The sequence below is a fragment of the Nestor notabilis genome, unplaced genomic scaffold (assembly GCF_000696875.1).
Source record: "Nestor notabilis isolate BGI_N333 unplaced genomic scaffold, ASM69687v1 scaffold9453, whole genome shotgun sequence".
Taxonomy (NCBI): Eukaryota; Metazoa; Chordata; class Aves; order Psittaciformes; family Psittacidae; genus Nestor; species Nestor notabilis.
In genome coordinates this window covers 124,194-142,523 of record NW_009923369.1, presented here as the reverse complement: position 1 = coordinate 142,523, position 18,330 = coordinate 124,194, and the positions used below count along the sequence as shown (strand labels likewise).

The following is an 18,330-nucleotide window of genomic DNA, read 5'->3' as shown; positions in this document are numbered from 1 at the left end:
GGTATGGATGCCCCTGCACATCTCACCTGGCTGGTAACTCTGAAGCATAATGACACCTTGTGGCACTTTCATGTGAGGCTGTTACAAGAGTTCTCACAAGAGGAATTAAAACTGGTTTCCTCACTTTGACACTGAGCAGTCACTCTCAATCTGACAAACCCTCCATTGCTGTGGGTGAGCTCCTCCAAAGGCTGCAGCCCTCAATCCAGATTGCCCTGGAGTGGAAAGAGGTGGCATGATGTAGAAATCACTTCTGTAAGCCACAGGGTTGTAAATCAACCAGCTGCTTGTCAGAGCAGGGGACTAAAGTCAGGAGAAGCAGCCAGGAGAGGCTTTTGGTTACCAAACCAAGAATTTGGCATACAATCCTGTTTTATTTAAGCTGTTGGTTGGTAGAGCAACACAGCTTCCTTGGCATTAGCATTTTTTTGCACTTCATTTTCTCTGGAAGGAGAGCTCACAGGTTTCAAGCTAGACAGTGGTGCTAGCACTGGGCATGTACCAGCGCTGCACCATGCTCTGTGCTGCACCAATGCAACGCTGCAGTTAGGAGCCCAAGATACTGAGGTGCCAAAGAGGAAGAGGGGCACTTTTGGCACCCACTTGAGCCCTCCTCTGTCTTTAACAGATGGTGACAAGACAATAGCTCTCTGCTTGGACCCTGATGGGTCCAGGCTCTCTCAGCTGGAGATATGCAGAGATGGGCATCTGGCTTTATTTTGGCATTTGGCAGCAGTGCTGACTTCAAAGGGAATGATGCGACCAGGATAGGATGGAGCCAGACCTGGGGTCTGGGCATGGAAGAAGCCCAAAGCACCCGGGGGAGATTAAGATCCATAAGCTTTAGTGCAAAGATGCTGATAGAAGACATTTCCTCCGGGTACCATCTGGCATCTAACACAGATATAAAAGCCTCATTACATCTTAGGGAGGGAGCAACCTCCCTGGCGCTGCTACGGGGCAAACTATGCCTTGCCCGCTCTCCTCTCCCAGCTGTTTTCTCCTCTACTTGATGTCTTTTGCAAGCCTTCCCCTGCTTGGGAGAAGGGAAGTCGGTAATGCTGAAGGCTTTGCACACGTGGTTAACCTCTGCTCCCCCCCGCCCCCCCCCGCGGCTGGGCGCCGCTGCTGAAAGCACGGGCTGTGCTGACTTTCTATCCAGACGGTTCCCATCAAGCCCCGGAGGTGGAGGCTGGATGGCTCAGTGAGGCAGGGGTTTGCAGGCTGTGCGGGATGCGCGGGATGGCCCCGTTTTATTTGAGGGGCTGTGTGGAAAACAAAGACTCCTGCAGATACTTTTGCAAGGTGTTGGAAGTGTGGCTTCCTCCAATAGAGGCCTGGCTTCCCTTCCTCTGGCTCCCGGGGGAACCCCGATGTGAATGGGGCACTTCCCGTTGTGGCAGGTATTGAGAAACACATCAGAGGTGCCTTTTGTGCTCAGTGCTGGCAAGGAGGTGGGGGACCCCCTCTGCTGCATGCCAAAACCCGGCCAGCCTAGTCAAGCGTCCTGGCCCCAGCAGCATCTGAGGATGAGGAGCAGCTGGGGCTTGGAAACAAGCACAAACTAGGCACTGTTGAGCTCAGGCCACACAAACTGCTGCCCCAGCGTAGCCCTGGGGATACGCTGCTGCGCACACCATCGGGAGCAGGCTGAGGCACCTGAAGGAAGCCGGTGTGATTAGATGGAGCAGTTTGGCAAATGTCACACTGTCCTCAGCTCTACAGGACTACTCAGCACCCTGTGCTGCAAACCAGGGGGGTCTGGTGGGGCAGATGCTCTTGCCACAGCACCCTCTCCCTGCAAAGCACCCTCAGGCAGCCTGCTGGGACTCAGGGACTTCATGGCTGTTCTTACACTGTCATCTTAACACCCATAAATATCCACAAGAGGTGGAAGGCATGGGGGACATTTTCAGTTTCGCTCTCTCAAACGGAGCCCTGTGCCGGGCAGTGACATGGTGACCCTGCCTCCAGGGAGCTCAGCGATGGGGAGCCTCTCGACCAGCTGGATGGCTTGCAGGCAGGCACAGCACACCCTGCCTATGGTTGATGCCTGCTCAGTATAGCAAGTGAAAAACCTCAAAGCGAAACAGTGGCAGAGCTAATGGCACAACAGGATGTTACCAAAATAAAAGAACATTTGCTTCATACCATCTTCTCTGTTGCGAACCAGCCCCAGGAACTTTGTTTTCCCAACAGTTTGAAGAAAATGAACCCAGAATCTGCTTTTACTTCAGCTTTCGAAAATGATGTTTGCACTTCTGCAAACACAAAGCAGTGATGGGGCCAGAGCACCAAAGACCTGCCTGTCTTTGCTCGTTTCTCTCCCCTGATGAACAGCTTCCCTTACCCACCAGTACCCTCCACTGGCATGCTGGGATGGGACCAGTAACGCCATGGTGCACCCCTTGCTCCCGCCTCTCTGCCAGGCCTCCTGCTCATGTTTTGCAGCCAGCAGTGCTCAGGGATTTCTTTCTGCAAATTGTTTTCATTTTCACACAGCTCGTCACAGTCAGCATTGGCCAGTTCCCCCTTCTCCTCCCGAGGGCTGAAAAACAACCAGGGTGGGACCTGCTCCCTGCCTGATCTCGGGGGAGGGGGGGGGTGAGTGGTGTGAGCTCCTCCTTGCTGTTTTCTTTTTCTTTTTTTCTCCCCCTCTTTTATTTTTCTTTTGCAGCTGTCTCAGCAGCACTTGTATTTCCTCATTCACGAGCCGTACCCTGCTGCCCCAATTCTCATCCTCTGCATGCTTTGCAGAGGTCTGGTGCCCTGTAGCAGACCTCTGCTGCCCTGCCACACACCTCTGCCAGCTCTGGTGGCCCTGTGCAAACTTCTGCCTCCCTGCTGCTGTCATGAAACTGATGCTCAGATGTACTTAAAGCATGCCTCTCCCACAGGGCTTATTTCTAGGGTGAAGTTTTGCTCCCAGCCCTGCTGGGATGTTGCTACAGAGCAAGCAAAGGGCTCACATTGTGCTTCCCGTCTCCCTTGTCTCAGGATATGGAGAGCTCATGAGTTTTCTTGACCTAAAGGCATGGTGAAGATTTTTCCCTCTGCCTGCAGGCTGGTGTTGATGCCGGTTGCTCTCTGCAGCCCCTAGCCATCCCTCTGCCAACACAGCTCGTTGGGTTGCAGTGCTTGTCTGGGGAAGGATTCCCATTTTGCTATGAACTCGGGGTAAACCCAGGGCTGTAGGGTCTGAGTCATCCACTGTGCCTTCTTCCCGGCAGGAGGACCAGCAGCTTTTCTCATCACCACCCCATACTCACTGTGCGTCTGCCCTGAGGGCCAGAACGTCACCCTGACCTGCCGGATCAGCGGTCCCCTTGCTGACCGCCATGACCTGCTCTACAAAACCTGGTACTTCAGCAGCAACGGTGACCAGAGCTGCTCTGAGAAGCAGCACATCCGCAACGTCACTGAGAAGGAGCTGCACCACGACCTGGGCAGGCACCACGAGCTGCTGGGCAATGGCACCCAAAAATCCCCTGTTGGGGGGCAAGCCAGCCACCATGGGGTGGAGTTTGTCCCGGACCACCACGGAGCCTTCCACATTGTGGTGATGAACCTGACGCTGCAGGATAGTGGGAATTACTGCTGCTATGCTGTGGAGGCCAGGCGGGAGCACGGCAAGCCCCACACCCTGCAGGTCGCTCATGGCTTTGTGGAGCTACAGATCCAGCAAGGTGAGGGGGGCAAGGGAAGCCCCTGCCAGTCCTGCAACCATGACGGGGTGCGTCAGGGCAAGGCGGCAGATAAGGGCTGGTGGGGGATGCCAGGGTGCAGCATCAGGGCTGGGGAGGCAGGGCAAGCTGATGCTGAAAGCCAAAGCCATGTTGCAAGAATCAAAGAGCAGCAGATGTTGGGGGTTTGAATTAGGGCCAGAGAGCATTGGAACATTAGAAGGGAAGAAAAAAAAAAGAAAAAGAAAAAATAAATCAAGAGGCTGGAACACAATAAAATCCATGCTACATAGTTTCACTGATCTTCTTCAACCTCTTTCTGGAAGAGAGGAAAACAAACCTCAGCATAAAAGGAGCTGGCTGGTCATCCAAGGCTGAGTGAGGACTGCAAGCATTGCTTGGGATGCAGGGCTTGTAGATAATCTCAGGGCAGCAGCCCAGTGAGCAGAGCTGCCCAGGAGGTGTGAGAATGGAGGGGAAGGCACCTCCTGCCCTTGATTTGCAGTGTTAGGAGAGAAAGTTTTTCATTTAGACTAAAAAAACCAAAAAGGGCCAGGCCATGCTGCCATGAGGGAAAATGGGTCTCACAGTAGGAATCTTGGTGTAAGTTTCCCAGGATAAAACTCTTGCTTTTGGGATGCTCTGGGCTGATTTTCTCAACACTGGTGAGCAAAGGCAAGCACAGCTATCAGGAGCAATGTGGTACCTGAGCAAATCACTTGAGATTTAACATGCTTTTTTCCTCCACAGGCAGAGGAGGGCTTCAAAACTGCACGTTTCATACTGCCACCAGCAAAGGTAAAGGGAAAAAACCACCTCTCCAATGCTTTGCTCACATATGTATTTTCCTAGGGATGCCTGCTTGCAGTAAACACACCAGTGTCCAGATGCAAACTCACAGTCGGGTGTTGGGAGAGTGATTTCTGAAGCTGTCCCCATGGGTGCATCTGACAGGCACATCCTCAGGCTGAGGAGAGCCTCTTTTGGCCCATAACCTGGATATGACTGCCCTGAAGCCTGTGGGGATCATTCACCCTGGGGTTATAAATCACCTGAGCCTGCACAAAACATGCTTGGGGATTTAGTGGCCACTGCCATGAGCAGATAGGAAGGGACAGAAAGGTAAAGAGTTGCAGGAACCTCTTACAAGTCCCTGCCATCATCCCAAGCTCATGCCCCCTCGCCCCAAGCAGAGATGCTCTAGCAGGGGAAACCCAAATCTTGTTAGAGTGCTCAGACAATGACTAAATGCTGAAGGTGCCTACACTTCACTAGGCAGGTGGCGGCTTGGAGGATTGTCCTGTCTATCTACCCCTGTTTGCTGGGGTAATAAATGGTCAGATTTTGCTAAAATTGTTTTGCAGCATGGTTGGGGCCAGCCCACCCATGGGAAACTGCCCCCTGATCCCCACGAGTAGTGGTTTCTGCCTCAACCCCTCAGTGCTGGGACACCCTGTCCTGCCAGGCAAAAGAGAAAAGGGGAAACACCCCCTCCTCCCAAACCACACACACGGAGCAAGAAGTTGCTTCCCCAGATGGATATGCAAGAGAAGGGCTTGAGCTGAATTTCCTCTTGATTTAGGCAGCCCTTGACCCTGCCACAAGCCATCCCACATGGACCTCGATGGCCACGCACATGCCTGAAGGCTGCCAGCCTTTCTGGGGAGCCTCTATGGATAGTACTATGCAGCGGCACGTTTGTTAGCAGAGGCCTTGAGTAACAAGCCCTTTGATGCCTGAGTACTTTGAGGCAGCCTGATTTTGACAAGCTGGCCATGGTTTGGAGTCAGCACTCTTTGAAATTGCTGGGAGCCTTTCTGCTGACTTCAAAGGGCTTTATCAGGGCCCCTGCTTCTCTCCTCGTATCTAGAAGAACAAAGACAGACCTTGGGATGTCCTCCAGCAATGGAGGATTTTGGTAAATGTCCTAAACTGATGCCTCAGGGCTTATCTCTGGAACAGGCAATGCATCCCAGCATGAATCCCGGCTAGAAATGGACCACCCATGTCTGTGGAAGTCTCACAGCATCAGGTGTGGGGCAACACTGGTGTTGCCCCATGCATCTGGTATGGCTTGAGGAAATTGAGGCAATGTAAGGTGAGTTCTCTCCACCACCCGCTCCAGCTCTGCTCTCTTGTGTTGCAGATATCACAGCTGCTGCACTGGCAACAGGCGCCTGCATTGTGGGCATCCTCTGCCTGCCCCTCATCTTGCTCCTGATTTACAAGCAGAGACAAGCTGTCAGCAGCAGACGTACGTACCTTCCCCTTGCCAGCTGCTGGCAGGGACAGCCATCTCATCTCTGTGTCAGCATGGCTTTTATGGGATGGGATGTGTCCCACTGGGATCAGCTGGTTCAGCTGCCCATGGGCACAGTGTTAGGTGGCCCAAAGACAAGTCGCTGCCAGATGCCTCCTGCAAAGCTGTTCTGGGAAGGGCCAGCCGTGCCTGCAGGCTGCAGGTGAGGAGTGTAGGGTGGGAAGGGGAACTCTGATGCCTGCAACGCACCCAGGGAGCATGCTGGGGGCACTGAGATTCCAAAGATGTTGCCAGGATCCCTCCATGCTGAGCACTTTCCTCCCCATCCCCTGCAAGAGCTGGCTCATTTAGTCATCTATCGTTACACCTGAAATGGAAGCTTTGCCTTCTAAGTGAATGAAAAAGCATTATTCATTCTTTTTCTCGACCCCTTACATGTCTATGGCAATAGGACTACAGCAAGCCAGATCTCCCCCCACTGCCCCAGCCGTAGAAAACCAGGCAGTGCCAAGATGCTGCCAGCTCCTGCCCATGCTTGGCTCCCAGTGATTTCAGTAATTAAGCAGAAAGGGGCACCACCTTAACCAAGAGAGCCATTTCATCAGGCCTTGGGCAAGCCAGGGGCCCTGCGGTTTCTCTCACCGAGCTCAGTGGGCAGCTGCCTGGGTCTGAGCAAACCCTTTGGAGAAGTGGGTTTTGCAGCAGCAGTGGATGCGATGCTGGCACGAGAATGGGAACTGTGCTTTCGACATCCATCTCAGGCTGAAAAGACTGGCTGCATGTCTTCATGCACCCATTTTGCTGTGGCCAGGATGCAGCTTCTATTCTCTGCTGCAAAGCATCACCTGGATGCTATTTAACCCAAGAAGGCAGGCAAATTCCCAGGGGAATTTGCTTCTGTGTGTCTTGGACTAGGTAAGCTACAGGTTATTTTTACCAGGTGCTTCCCATCAGCACGGTCTGAGCCAAATCTTGTGCATCTCAGCTCAAGATGCCATGTGCCATGCAGAAATCCAGCACACCTGACTAACACAGCCTGCAGGATCTGCTGTGGCAAGAAGGGTGAGGTGATCAATAACAGGGTGCTGCCTGGACAAACATAGGGTAACCAAATGCTGGGGTGGCATTTTGCAGAGCCCCAGGAGGGTGTCACAAGCAGGTGGTGGGTGATCTGGGCACAAGCAGGACCAGGCTGCAGCCTAGATACTGCACCATGCTCACCTCACCTTGCATTGGCATAGGTGCCTCCTTCCCCCTTCTTCACAGGCTGTGGTTTCAGTCCAGAAGGAGGCCAGGCTGGGGAGTAAGCAAGGTGGGAGACTGCAGAAGGAGATTTGGGAGCAAAGAAGGGGCTGATGCCAAAGAAGGGGGAAGGGTGTGAGGGATGCAGAGGAAGAGGAGGAATTGCATGTGGATGAGACAACCAGAAAGCGCTGGTAGTGGGTCTGGGTTTGACACTGGGCTCCATGCTGCCAGCACTCACACCAACTGTTTTGTCTTTGGCAGGTGCTCATGAGCTTGTCAGGATGGAGAGGTGAGGAAACCTATGTGCTTCCAGCTCCCCTCAACCTCCTCGCACACCCCTCTGCCTGCATCCTGGACCCTGCAAGGGTCCTCCCCTCCCCTTGAAGCCAGCATGTATCTTCAGCCCACTAAGGTGAAGGGGATGCTTGTGGCACCCATACCTGTAATCTTGTCCTTTTCCAGTCAGCCACTGTTCCTCTTCCCTTGTTTGGAATGGGAAGTGCCTCCTTTCTTTTTGCCTGTGCCAGGGGCACACATCTTCCCATGCTCCAGAACTTGAAACCAGGGTGCCTTTCAGCTAAGCTTCCCCCTCTGCAGCGGGCTCCCTGCTTGCTCTCACCTGAGGTGCCGCTGCCTGAACCTGCTCCCTGCACTGCTTGTTGTTCCAAGTGCTCAGCTTTATCCCCAGGGATAAAAAAGGCTCCTGAAATAAAAATGCAAATCCCTGCCTCTCATACCCTCTCCTCTCCTCTCCTCTCCTCCAGCAATGCCCAGGGCATTGAGAACCCTGTCTTTGAGGCGGTCCCCTCAGCCAGCATGGAGCCACAGCTCCGACCCCAGCTCTCCTACATGGCCAGCCGGCAGCCCTCCGAGTCCGGCCGGCACCTGCTCTCTGAGCCTGGCACCCCCCTGTCCCCGCCTGGCCCTGGGGACTGCTTCTTCCCAACGCTGGGTGAGTGACTGGCAATCCTGAGCCCCCCTGGAGGCCATGGCAGGAGGGGTGGGAAGGAAAGGGGCAGCCAGGGAGATGAATGGGAAAGGGGACGAGTGTTAAATATTGGCTGCAAATTTTGCATTATGTGGGACATCAAGTCCCAGGGATTCGAAGATGGAAAGGACTCAGAGCCTGTTTTCCATGCAAAAGCAGAGTTTGGCTGCTTGCCAAAGCAGATCCCCACAGCTCTCAGCTGGACTAATACCCCTGGTCTATCCTTTTCCAGATCCTGTTCCTGACTCACCGAATTCCTTCAAAGAGTAAAGACCCAGGAGGAAACCACATACCCCGGCTGCAGCCGGGAGAGGCTGAGCAGCCACTGTGCCATGCATCCAGCCAGGACCCTGGGGAGGGCAGTACGGCAATGGGCAGCAAAGCATTAAACAATGAAGCTGGGAGCAGGAGCCCTGCCCTCGCCTCCTGTCCTGGCTCTGCCCTGAGGCTGGAAGTGAACCTCTCTTGCCCAGATTTCAGTTTTTAACTATTTCTATGGAGAAGAGCATGGCTTTGTACTGCTCATATTTTATGGGCTAGATGAAAACTGGGGATGTAGGGAAGGAAGGATGACCTGCATCCACAAACCTCCCCAAGGACTTAACTTATTGCCAGGGGTTTAAGCTCTGCAATATCAGCCTGTTCCTGCATCTTTGAACATCCTCTCTGGGAGTGGATGGTAAAGTACTTTATCCATCATGAGACAAAGCAGGGTCACTGGCCAACCTTGTACTACCTTTTTCTTTGCAAAACAGGAAGGGGAGAGGCTCCCTGCCGCTGATGGAACCCTCCTTCCCTGCCAGCCTTTTGAGATGGTCATGGACATGCAAGGCTGCTGCCTTTTCAGCTGGGCACATGTTGGGAGAAGCCTTATTTCTGCTGCAAATTTATCCTCAGCTTGGGATCAAGGGAGTTTATCTTTCTTTCATTATCAGTGCTGATTAAAAGAGAAAAAAAGATGTTTATGGTTTGGTTTGGTTTTGGTTTTGGGCTTTTTTTTTTAAATGCCTGTAAATTAGAAAGTTCATCTGGAGGGTGTAGGAGGATGTTCCTGTGACGTGGCCAAGAGCACTTGCAGAGGGGCAGAGGCATGGGAGCATGCAGAGGGTGCTGGGAAACGCTCTGGCTGGCTTCTTCCCGCCCTCCTGGAGCCAGCATGGCCAAAGCACCCGTCCCTGGGGCCACTGCTTTCAGCCGTGCTGGAGGACCCTGCAATGCCCCTGCACTGCGCTGGCAGGTGCCCTCCCAGTATCCTCTGTCTGAACACAGCACCCTGGCATTGCCTATCCAGAAGAATCCGTGGGTCAGGCTCCAGTATGACTCAACCCCTGGCGAGGACATAAAACCTTGTGGTAGACACTCTTACTCGAAGGGTGCGTTTCTGTGTTTGTTTTGTTTTCTGTTGCTTCTGTTTCTGTTGTAAAGTGGGGGAAAAATTTCCACTAGACAAACATAAACATTAGTCATATAAAACCAGTGTCAGACCTGAGCAATAGCCGTACCAGGCAGCATGCCTGGGCAGAGCATCCCAGGCAGCACACTGAATTTTCATGCTACGTGGCTGCAGGAAGCAGCATTTGCCTCTGCAGGGGGAGGGGACACCCCGGCCCACTGCAGGATTTGATTAATCCTGTGCTGGTTACAGCAAGAGGAACTTCAGGATGGTCTGGCCGCAGGCAGAGGGATAAAGGAGAAGCCAGCACCAACACCCCCACTACAGACGTAACTTCCTGAGCACAGGACTTGTGCTTTATTGCCAGCCACAGCTCAGCCCCTTTCCTGGCTTTGCTGGCAAAGCTCGCCCAGTGCCTTCCGGCACTTCCCTCTCCCTGTCCCAGCAGCTGCAGCTGGAAAGGCACACAGAGGATTTGCCTGCCCGTGGGCCTTAACTGCTTTGAAACCCTCTCCAAGTCATAGAATCACCGTAAAATCACAGAATCATTTAGGATGCAAAACACCTTGAAGATCATCAGTTCCAAACATTAACCTAGTACTGCCAAGTTTACCACTAAACTATGTCCCTAAGCATCGCATCTACACGTCTTTTAAATACCTGCAGGGATGGTGACTCCACCGCTGCCCGGGGCAGCCTGTTCCAGTGCTTGACAACCCTTTAAGTGAAGACATTTTTCCTAATATCCCATCTAAACCTACCCTGGTGCAGCTTGAGGCTGTTACCTCTTGACTTGTTACTTGGGAAAAGAGGCCGAACCCCACTTCACTGCAACCGCCTTTCAGGTAGTTATAGAGAGCAATAAGGTCTCCCCTGAGCCTCCAGTTCTCCAGACTAAACCACCCCAGTTCCCTCAGCAGCTCCTCGTAAGACTTGTTCTCCAGACCCTTCACCAGCTTTGTTGCCCTTCTCTGGAACCGCTCCAGCACCTCAGTGTCTCTCTTGTAGTGAGGGCTCCAGAACTGAACACACGATTCAAGGTACGGCCTCACCAGTGCCAGGTACAGGGGAACAATCACTTTCCTAGTCCATTTGCTAATGAATGCACTGTTTGATGACAGAAAAAATCTTTGCTGGAAACAGGTTTCTCTCTGTGTTGCAGGAATCTTGCTTTTGGTATGCCCTGTGCTGCAGGCAGCTGTGGTGGGCAGGCAGAGGTGAGCTATCAGCCACATTCTCTGACATAAACACTGGTGCAGCAGGTTGGGGCACTGAGTGGCATCAGGGACCTTTTCCTACCTGGTAAGCTTGCCAGAAGGAAAACTAGACTTTTAGGGGAGAGAGGCGATAGCTCTGCAGGCATTGAACAGGAGCCCTGGCATGGTGGGTGCTGGCACTCCACCTCAGCTTCAACAGTGGTGGAGAAGATGGCATGGTGCTGTACCTTTGGGCAGGATGCTTATGGTGAAGGTGACCCAGCAAGATGCCCTTATGGACCTTGATGGGTCCCCCCCAGCTCTTGCAAGTGCCTGGCTTGGGAACACACACTGAGTGGGTGTCCCGCTGCTGGCTGTTTTCCACTGCATCAGCACTTGGGCCTCTGCTCGTGAGGAGCTGCAGTGCTTCACCTGAACTCTTGTTTCAGAGCGGGCAGACAGGAACAGAAACTGAAGAGGCTGAAGCAGCCCTGGCTCGGCATGGCTGCAAGATAGGCATCTGAGCAGATTTGCTGATCCACCCTGCCTCAGGGCAGCACCAGTGCCTGGGGTCTGTGGATATCAGGAGGAGTCCAGCTCCAGCACATGTAGGTGACTTAGCTCCCTTCCTTCTTTCTCCTGCCAGAAGCATCCTGAAGACTCTGGAGCAGGGCCAGACCCTGAGGAGGGGCAGCTGCAGGCTTGCACCAGGGACAAACATCGCTCAGGTGACTCCTGCAATTCCCATGTAAAGACACCAGGACCTTCCAATTGCAGCTCATCAGCTTGTAAAGGATTTCTTTCCTGCAGTGCTTGTTGGGGTAAACGCTTTCCTTTTATCATCAGCATTTTAGCCTTTCTTCTATGCATTTCCAGCTCCCAGGAGGATGGGCAGTCTTCCATGTACCTTTGCTATCCTGGATATCACAGATCACCACGGGACTTCCAAGTCTTCCAGCTGTATCCTCTGCTTCTCCCATACTCAGGAGGCCAGGTCTTGAAGTACATGAAATACGTGAAGTACACGCACAAATTACAGACGATAATCCCCTTTTGTGCATCACTGCACCAGCCCAGACTTGTGAATCCAAAGTTTCTAGCAGGCAACAAACTCCCGACAGGCATCATTTCATCACCCAGGCATGAGGCCAGCAGTCCCCAAGTGACATGCAGGACAGCCTTTCACAAGACCTAAGCATCCTCAAGCTCCGAAATGGGTTGAAACTTCTTTCTGCTCAGGAATCAGGTCACTGGACACTTTGTTTTGCTTCAGCATGTCAGGATTTTGATTGTTGCTGCTGGCTTAACTTTCATTGGTGATGTGGTGGTCATGCAGCAGAAACCCTGAGGACAAGCAAGGCTGCTGGGACACTGCTTTGGCAGCGTGAAGTGATAAGCTGTGTCACTTGTCCTCTCTGGCAATAGGAAGGGAAGAGGGCATTACCATGGCAATGGGATTTGCCAGTTTAGCACATGGCATTCCTCATCACGGCAGCATCACCAATGCTCCCATGATGCTGGGGCAATGGGGACAAAGAGGAGCTGGCAGTATAGGGTGCTGCAGTTACACAAAGCTGCCTTCTCTAATTTTGGGGGAAGAGACTTGCTAGATTTAAGCCACAGTGGCAGCATGGCTTAAGAAAAAGATGGTGATGCACAAGAAGGTGTGTGAACTACCCAGGATGGAGGAGTTGAGACTGCAAAGCCTGAAGTGAGAATTGCAAGCCACAGTTCACTCTGCTGTTTGCAACCTGTTTCCTCAAAATGTAGAGCAGGACTTTGCAGCGAGAGCTCTGCTGTGAGATCAGAGAGATGGCAAGAGATTGCAGGTAGAGGTTGGGGAGAGGAAGGATGGCAGGGTGTCGCGCCTCCCCATCTCACAATTTGGGCTTGCTTTCTGCACACAGTTGCTTACTCACATCCCCACAGAGCCGTGGGGTTAGGAGAGACTCAGGGATGGAAAATGCCCCAAATGTTATTTGCTCATATGACCCTCCCATGCCAGAGACCTCTTTAGAGGCACAAATAAGGAAACTTGTTATTTGTGGAGCGGGGAACATGTGGGTGAGAAAAGCCAGGCTGCAGCAATGGAGTTACCGTGCACTCCTGCAGGCTGGTAGTTACAAGGCAAGGTGGCCATGTCCCCAGACCAAAGTATGATGGACGGGATCTCATATCAGGCCCTAAATGCATGCTCAAATCCTGATCACCATGGGCAGGGCACTCCAGATGGCCAGAAACATGACCAAGAAGCTGCCCAAGTCTCACAACAGCTATAGTAGTAGTAATTACTGGAGCTCTTCTCATTTGCCAGCACCAGAGCAGACACATATCAGTCCATGGTGAGCTGAACCACGGTTCAGCTGCTGATCCAGTGACTCCCTGCCCTGGGATGGGTGAGCAACATCCAGAGACCTTTCAGAATCTGAGTGTGAGAAATCAGTGGGCAGGACAAATCCTGCAGCTGCCAGCACACTTGCCCATTGGGATGCTCATGATACTTTTGGCATTTACAGATGGGAGACAGCAGCTCCCCAGGTGACTGCAAGAGATGGTCCTGCAGGACCATGTGCCGAAGGAGGCCCTGAACCAAACCTGTACTCAGCAGATTTGGGCTCCGAGTCGTAACCCAAATTGCCCAGATCACCAAAACATCACACCCTGTGCCTGCTCCCCCTTTCCACGATAGGTATCTAAGCTCGCTTTCCACAGTGCTGCCCCCAGCTCCATCATTCCCTTGGAAGGTACATTTTGGTGGCTCACCGACAGGGAGGGGTTGCCCTCGTCCTCGACGGTGACCACCAGGCTGTAGAAGCTCTGCCGCTCGCGGTCTGGTGGGGACGGCCGGGTGGCGATCTCGCCGGTGACACGGTCCATGCGGAAAGTTAGGTCCTCATTCCCATGGGTGATGTAGTAGGAGAGGACGCTGTTGAGGCCGATGTCCCGGTCAGTGGCACGTACCTGGGCCACTGCTGTGCCACCACCGACATTCTGCAGGGTGAGATGGCAGGGTGAGTGGCAGAGATACACAACATAGATGACATGCACCTCATAACATTGAAAATACATAATTAATAACATAATTCTAATATAATTTTTCCTCTTTTTCCAGGCATTGCGGTGCTTGAGGTTCCAAACTCACTGCTCCAACACCCACCAGCCAAGCAGAAGGCTGGTCTCTTTCACCAGTTCCTGGATGCTATTTTGCAGTGCTTATTGCAAACGATGTTTCATTAAGCCCTTATTGTAATCCTCATCCTGTAATTTATATATGGCTTATACTAGAAATGGTTTTGTTTGTTTGTTTTTTCCAGGTTATTTCTTTCACCAGCTGCTGTGGCTTTTGACTGTTCTACATTTAAGATGAAATAATTCTTGTGATTGTATGACTATGAGGGTGGTGAAGCACTGGAACAGGTTGCCCAGAGAAGTTGTGGATGCTCCATCCTTGGAAGTGTTCAAGGCCAGGTTGGACAGGGGTTGGAACAACCTGGTCTAGTGGAAGGTGTCCCTGCCCATGACAGTAGGGCTAGAACTAGATGAGCTTTAAGGTCCCTTCCAACCCAGACCAGTCTGTGATTCTGTAACAGATCCATCTTCATGCAAAAACTTAACAAGCCTACTCGCTCTGCCACTGCTAGCTCAGCTGAGAATCAGCCACAGGCTTAGCAATGGAAGGTTCTGCCCTTTGCTTGAGTGCTCAGATAGTTTTTGGCTCAAAACTCTGAAATTAAATGTATTTTCTACATCAGCTTTCAAAAAGAAATGGAATAAAACTAACAGGTGATATTTGCTGTTAAGTCACCAAAGCCAGCTACTGCTGCATGCCAACATTGTACCTATTTGTCCTTATGTTATAGCATCTCCCATTTATTGCAATGAATCAGTTTGATTCCCTGTTGCAGAAAGCTGTGCATTAGGTCCTATCTAGGCTGGCACAGCCTAGAAGAGTGTGAAAACCAGTGTGCGTGCAAAGGTGAAGGCTGTGTAATGGACTCAGAGCTCAGCTAATTATTTTTGGATGGCCCCATTACGGGGGAAATCAAAACAGAAATTCTGTTCTTCAACCAGCTCTGAATGTGTATTAAATAGATAAGAAAATCCTAACAGGGCAATAATGTTAATGCAAAGCTATTAATCATAAGCAGCAGTTCCTCACAGCTAAGTGTCACCGGCTGTTACTCATATTTCATTTTTCATCATCAAATTGAGAACCCCCCGGTCCAGGAATTAAACTGACAGGAAATAAGTTGTCTTTTCTCACGCCTGATTGTGTTTTATTGCTTAATTATCTAGCTCTTGCCAAGCTGCTTCCTGAAAGCAATTCCTATTCTGCACTGCGCTGCCTCCTGTGTCACTTTGGTGGCATTTCCATTGGTGTGTAGCCACTTCTCCCTGCTGGTCCCTGCAGCCTCATGGGCTTAAGTTGACTGCAGAGCTCTCTCCTAGCCCAAAACTGGGATGCCACCACAGGTGAGGGCTTGCAAGGAGCCACCAACCCTTAAATCATCCAAGGTGAGGTCTGACCACAGGGCAGGTGGGGACGATGCAGCTGAGGGGATGGAAGGAGAGAAGCAGGGCTGGGTGCTCACCTCACTCACGCTCACATTGTAGCCGAAGGGGCTGTCGATGATGGGGGGGTTGTCATTGACATCGAGGATATTCACTCGCAGAGTGTGCTCCTTCCTCCGGGGAGGCACACCACCATCTGAGGCTTGGATCTGCAGTCAGGGATGGGTTTTCAAGAAACATGCCATTTTTAAGCTCACAGCCCCAAGAAAACAGCCTCAGTGCTCAAACCAGAAGAAGCCAAAGGAGGTAAACAGGGTGGTTTGGTGCTTACTCGTAAGGTGTAGTGATCCAGCAGCTCCCGGTCCAGTGGCCGTGCCACGAACACCTCACCATAAGTGTTGTTGGTGGTACGGATCTCGAAAGCCCGGCCAATGTTCCCTGAAGCCAGCGAGAAAGTCACCTGGAAACATAATGGGAAAAGAAAAATAGAGAAGGAAGACAATGTGATGCTGTGAGAAGGAAGGAGAGAAAGGAGAGCCTACAATAATAAACCCAGCATCTCCTAGGGGAAGTCTCTAAGCATTTTAAAAGGTCCAATGTGTTGGGGTCCATGGGTGTGCTGGCTGATTGTAGTCACCCTAAATCAAACACCCATGTGCCAACCTTGGTCTCATCCAAGCTCTCCTACGATGCTAGCAGTTTTTGGTATTGAGGGTGACAGGACCTCATTAACATCTGTCTGCATGGCAAAGAAAACAACAAATGTCAGAGAGCTTCCTGTTCAGCCTGCCAACGGCCTCGCAACCATTCCCCATGGCAGGAGATGCCACAGCTGGTTTTCCAATTGTCAGACTCATTTTGACACGTGCCCCACAGAGCCCTTTGTCCCAGACAGCCCGAGGAGGATGTTTTTCCCCTCCTGCTGCATGCCTCTATTGGGGAGTGCTGGTACACACTGCACAAACAAAATTTTTGGCATCAATGTCCAGTTTGCTCTTGCAGGGATGGAGAGGAGGGGAAAGGATTAGGAAGATGCTGATGGAGGCATTTTGCATCAGTGAAACACTATCACAGCATTACAGGCAGCTTTAGCCCGCTGTGCCAGGCTCCCTACCTGCCCGTTGCTGCCTGCATCTGGGTCACGGGCCAGGACCAGGGCCACCCGCTTGCCAACAGCGCTGTCCTCTGCCACGCTCACGGATGAGTCGGAGGTGATGTCAAACTGGGGGCTGTTGTCGTTCTCGTCCAGAACCGTGATGGTCACCTATGGACATGGCACAGGGCTCAGGCAGGGCCAGGGCAGGAGCTGGCCCACTGCCCGCCCAGCATCAACAGCCACACTGACAGCTCTGGCAAAATCTTGACCCACTGTACCCCTCTGCGGTGCCAACAGTGTGAGTGTTGTCCATCCTTCCATGTGGGAATGGGTGCAGGTATTTGAGGCCAGGAGCTGAAGCTACATCCCTGTCACATAGGAGAAGGAGGAAGAGGTGGAGGGATGCTTAGAGGCTGGAGAAAGTGCAAGGGTGCTGCAGCTTTCAGTGGTGCATTTTTCTATGAAGCATCCTCTGCTTTTTTATCCTCCAAATAGCTAGGCAGAGCAACTCATGCTGCTTCAGGGTGAACCTTTCCTGCTATGCTTTTCACAAGCAGCAATTTCATCTGTACTCACAGCCTAAAGGTTGGGCAGTGTTTGCTTAAAAGCTGAAGGGGCACAAAGAAGACAGAGCTGCATGTATTTAACTAAACCAGAGTGAGATGGGCATAGAGAAGACCTGAGCTTCCTCCTGGGAAAAGGCACATGAGTGAGCGAGAGACTGGTCAGGAGATGCTCAGAGAGGCACCCCATCCGCAGATGACTGGGGACCAGGCTACCTTGGCCACAATTACCCAGAGGAAATGCTCTCATAGCATTTGTAATCCAAGAGCTGCAACATGACACAGAAATGGGAGAGGAAGAGCCTTTCTGTTCCCGGGGCTCTATTTATGGGTGCCCCGAGCCCCAGGTGTGGCCAGGCTGAATGCAACAACATCCCAGAGGAAGCTGGGGAGCGAGCTGTGTGCCTCAGGGTGATTTGGTTATTGTTGCCACTGATTAAAAGCAGAGAGCCAGGAGCAGGGAGAGTCCATTCAGCAGCTGTGATGGATCCAGCAGCTGCTGTCCCAAATGCCAGATCAGGGCATTGGGCTTTCTGCTCGCCAGCAGCCACAGGCTCCGCACCATATCCTGGGGGGTGTCACAGAGGCTGGTACTGGTGAGATGGGCTTGGACACCTCCAGTGTGGTCCCTCTCCACAGCTCATTATGTAGTTTGGGATAGATCCTGGCCCCCACGATGATGCCAGTGTGACGGATGTGCTTACCTTCTGTTGGAGGACAGCAGAGGAGAAAACAGAGAAAACAAAGAAACAAGAGTTAGTGGGGGTTAAGGAGGTGCAGGCATATGCAAGGGGCAGTCCTGCACCCTGTTGTAGCAGTGTTGGGGTCTGCAGATACCCCCTGCAGTGGTTCAGAGGCTCCTCTGTTGGTGCGTCTCTTCGTTTTTAATAGATAAACTTCTTGCCAGTGCACCCAGCATACCTCCTGCCCCAGCAGAGAAATCAAATCACCACCGTACTCAGTTGCCTTTGAAACTGCCAAATATAACCCTCTTAAACATAAACCACTGTGAAGTATTTCACACAACCCAACACTACACACCATCCCTCCTGCCCTGAAAGACTGCTACAAGAGATGCAGCCTGACATCATGGACTGGATGAATTTAGCAGCTCTATAGGGATTGGTCCATGGACTAAGGAATGATATCTCTCTTTGGGTGTGAGTGTGGGGGTATATACATATATATATATATATACGAGACAAAAGCGATAGTATATTGAAAAATGTGGGATCTGAGCATAACGTGAATGGTATGGAATAAGGGGTGGGTCCTGTCCCAGATTCAGCTACAGCAGTCATTTTTTCTCCTTCTTAGTAGCTGGTGCAGTGCTGTGGTTTTGACTTTCAGCCTGGGAACAACGCTGATAACACCGATGTTTTTAGTTGTTGCTG

General features: G+C 51.9%; 2 protein-coding genes across 2 annotated transcripts in view; one reads left to right on the top strand and one right to left on the bottom strand.

Moving 5' to 3' along the window:
* Positions 1 to 3,230: 3,230 nt before the first annotated feature.
* Positions 3,231 to 8,446, top strand: LOC104403837 (chromosome unknown open reading frame, human C10orf54; the record flags this gene model as incomplete). The annotated part of the gene is made up of 6 exons (XM_010012103.1): positions 3,231 to 3,686; positions 4,434 to 4,481; positions 5,830 to 5,937; positions 7,450 to 7,477; positions 7,953 to 8,140; positions 8,409 to 8,446. Coding segments are annotated over 6 exons (866 nt in total), but the record flags the coding sequence as incomplete, so codon positions are not given.
* Positions 8,447 to 9,815: 1,369 nt separating this feature from the next.
* CDH23 (cadherin-related 23) overlaps positions 9,816 to 18,330 on the bottom strand; it is a gene marked incomplete at its 5' end in the record, with an annotated part of 131,001 nt that continues 122,486 nt past the window's right edge. The window contains 6 exons of the mRNA XM_010012102.1: positions 9,816 to 9,842; positions 13,529 to 13,756; positions 15,358 to 15,486; positions 15,609 to 15,737; positions 16,392 to 16,541; positions 17,641 to 17,643. Of these exons, the coding sequence (XP_010010404.1) occupies positions 9,816 to 9,842; positions 13,529 to 13,756; positions 15,358 to 15,486; positions 15,609 to 15,737; positions 16,392 to 16,541; positions 17,641 to 17,643 (666 nt within the window). The remainder of the gene's footprint in view (positions 9,843 to 13,528; positions 13,757 to 15,357; positions 15,487 to 15,608; positions 15,738 to 16,391; positions 16,542 to 17,640; positions 17,644 to 18,330) is intronic.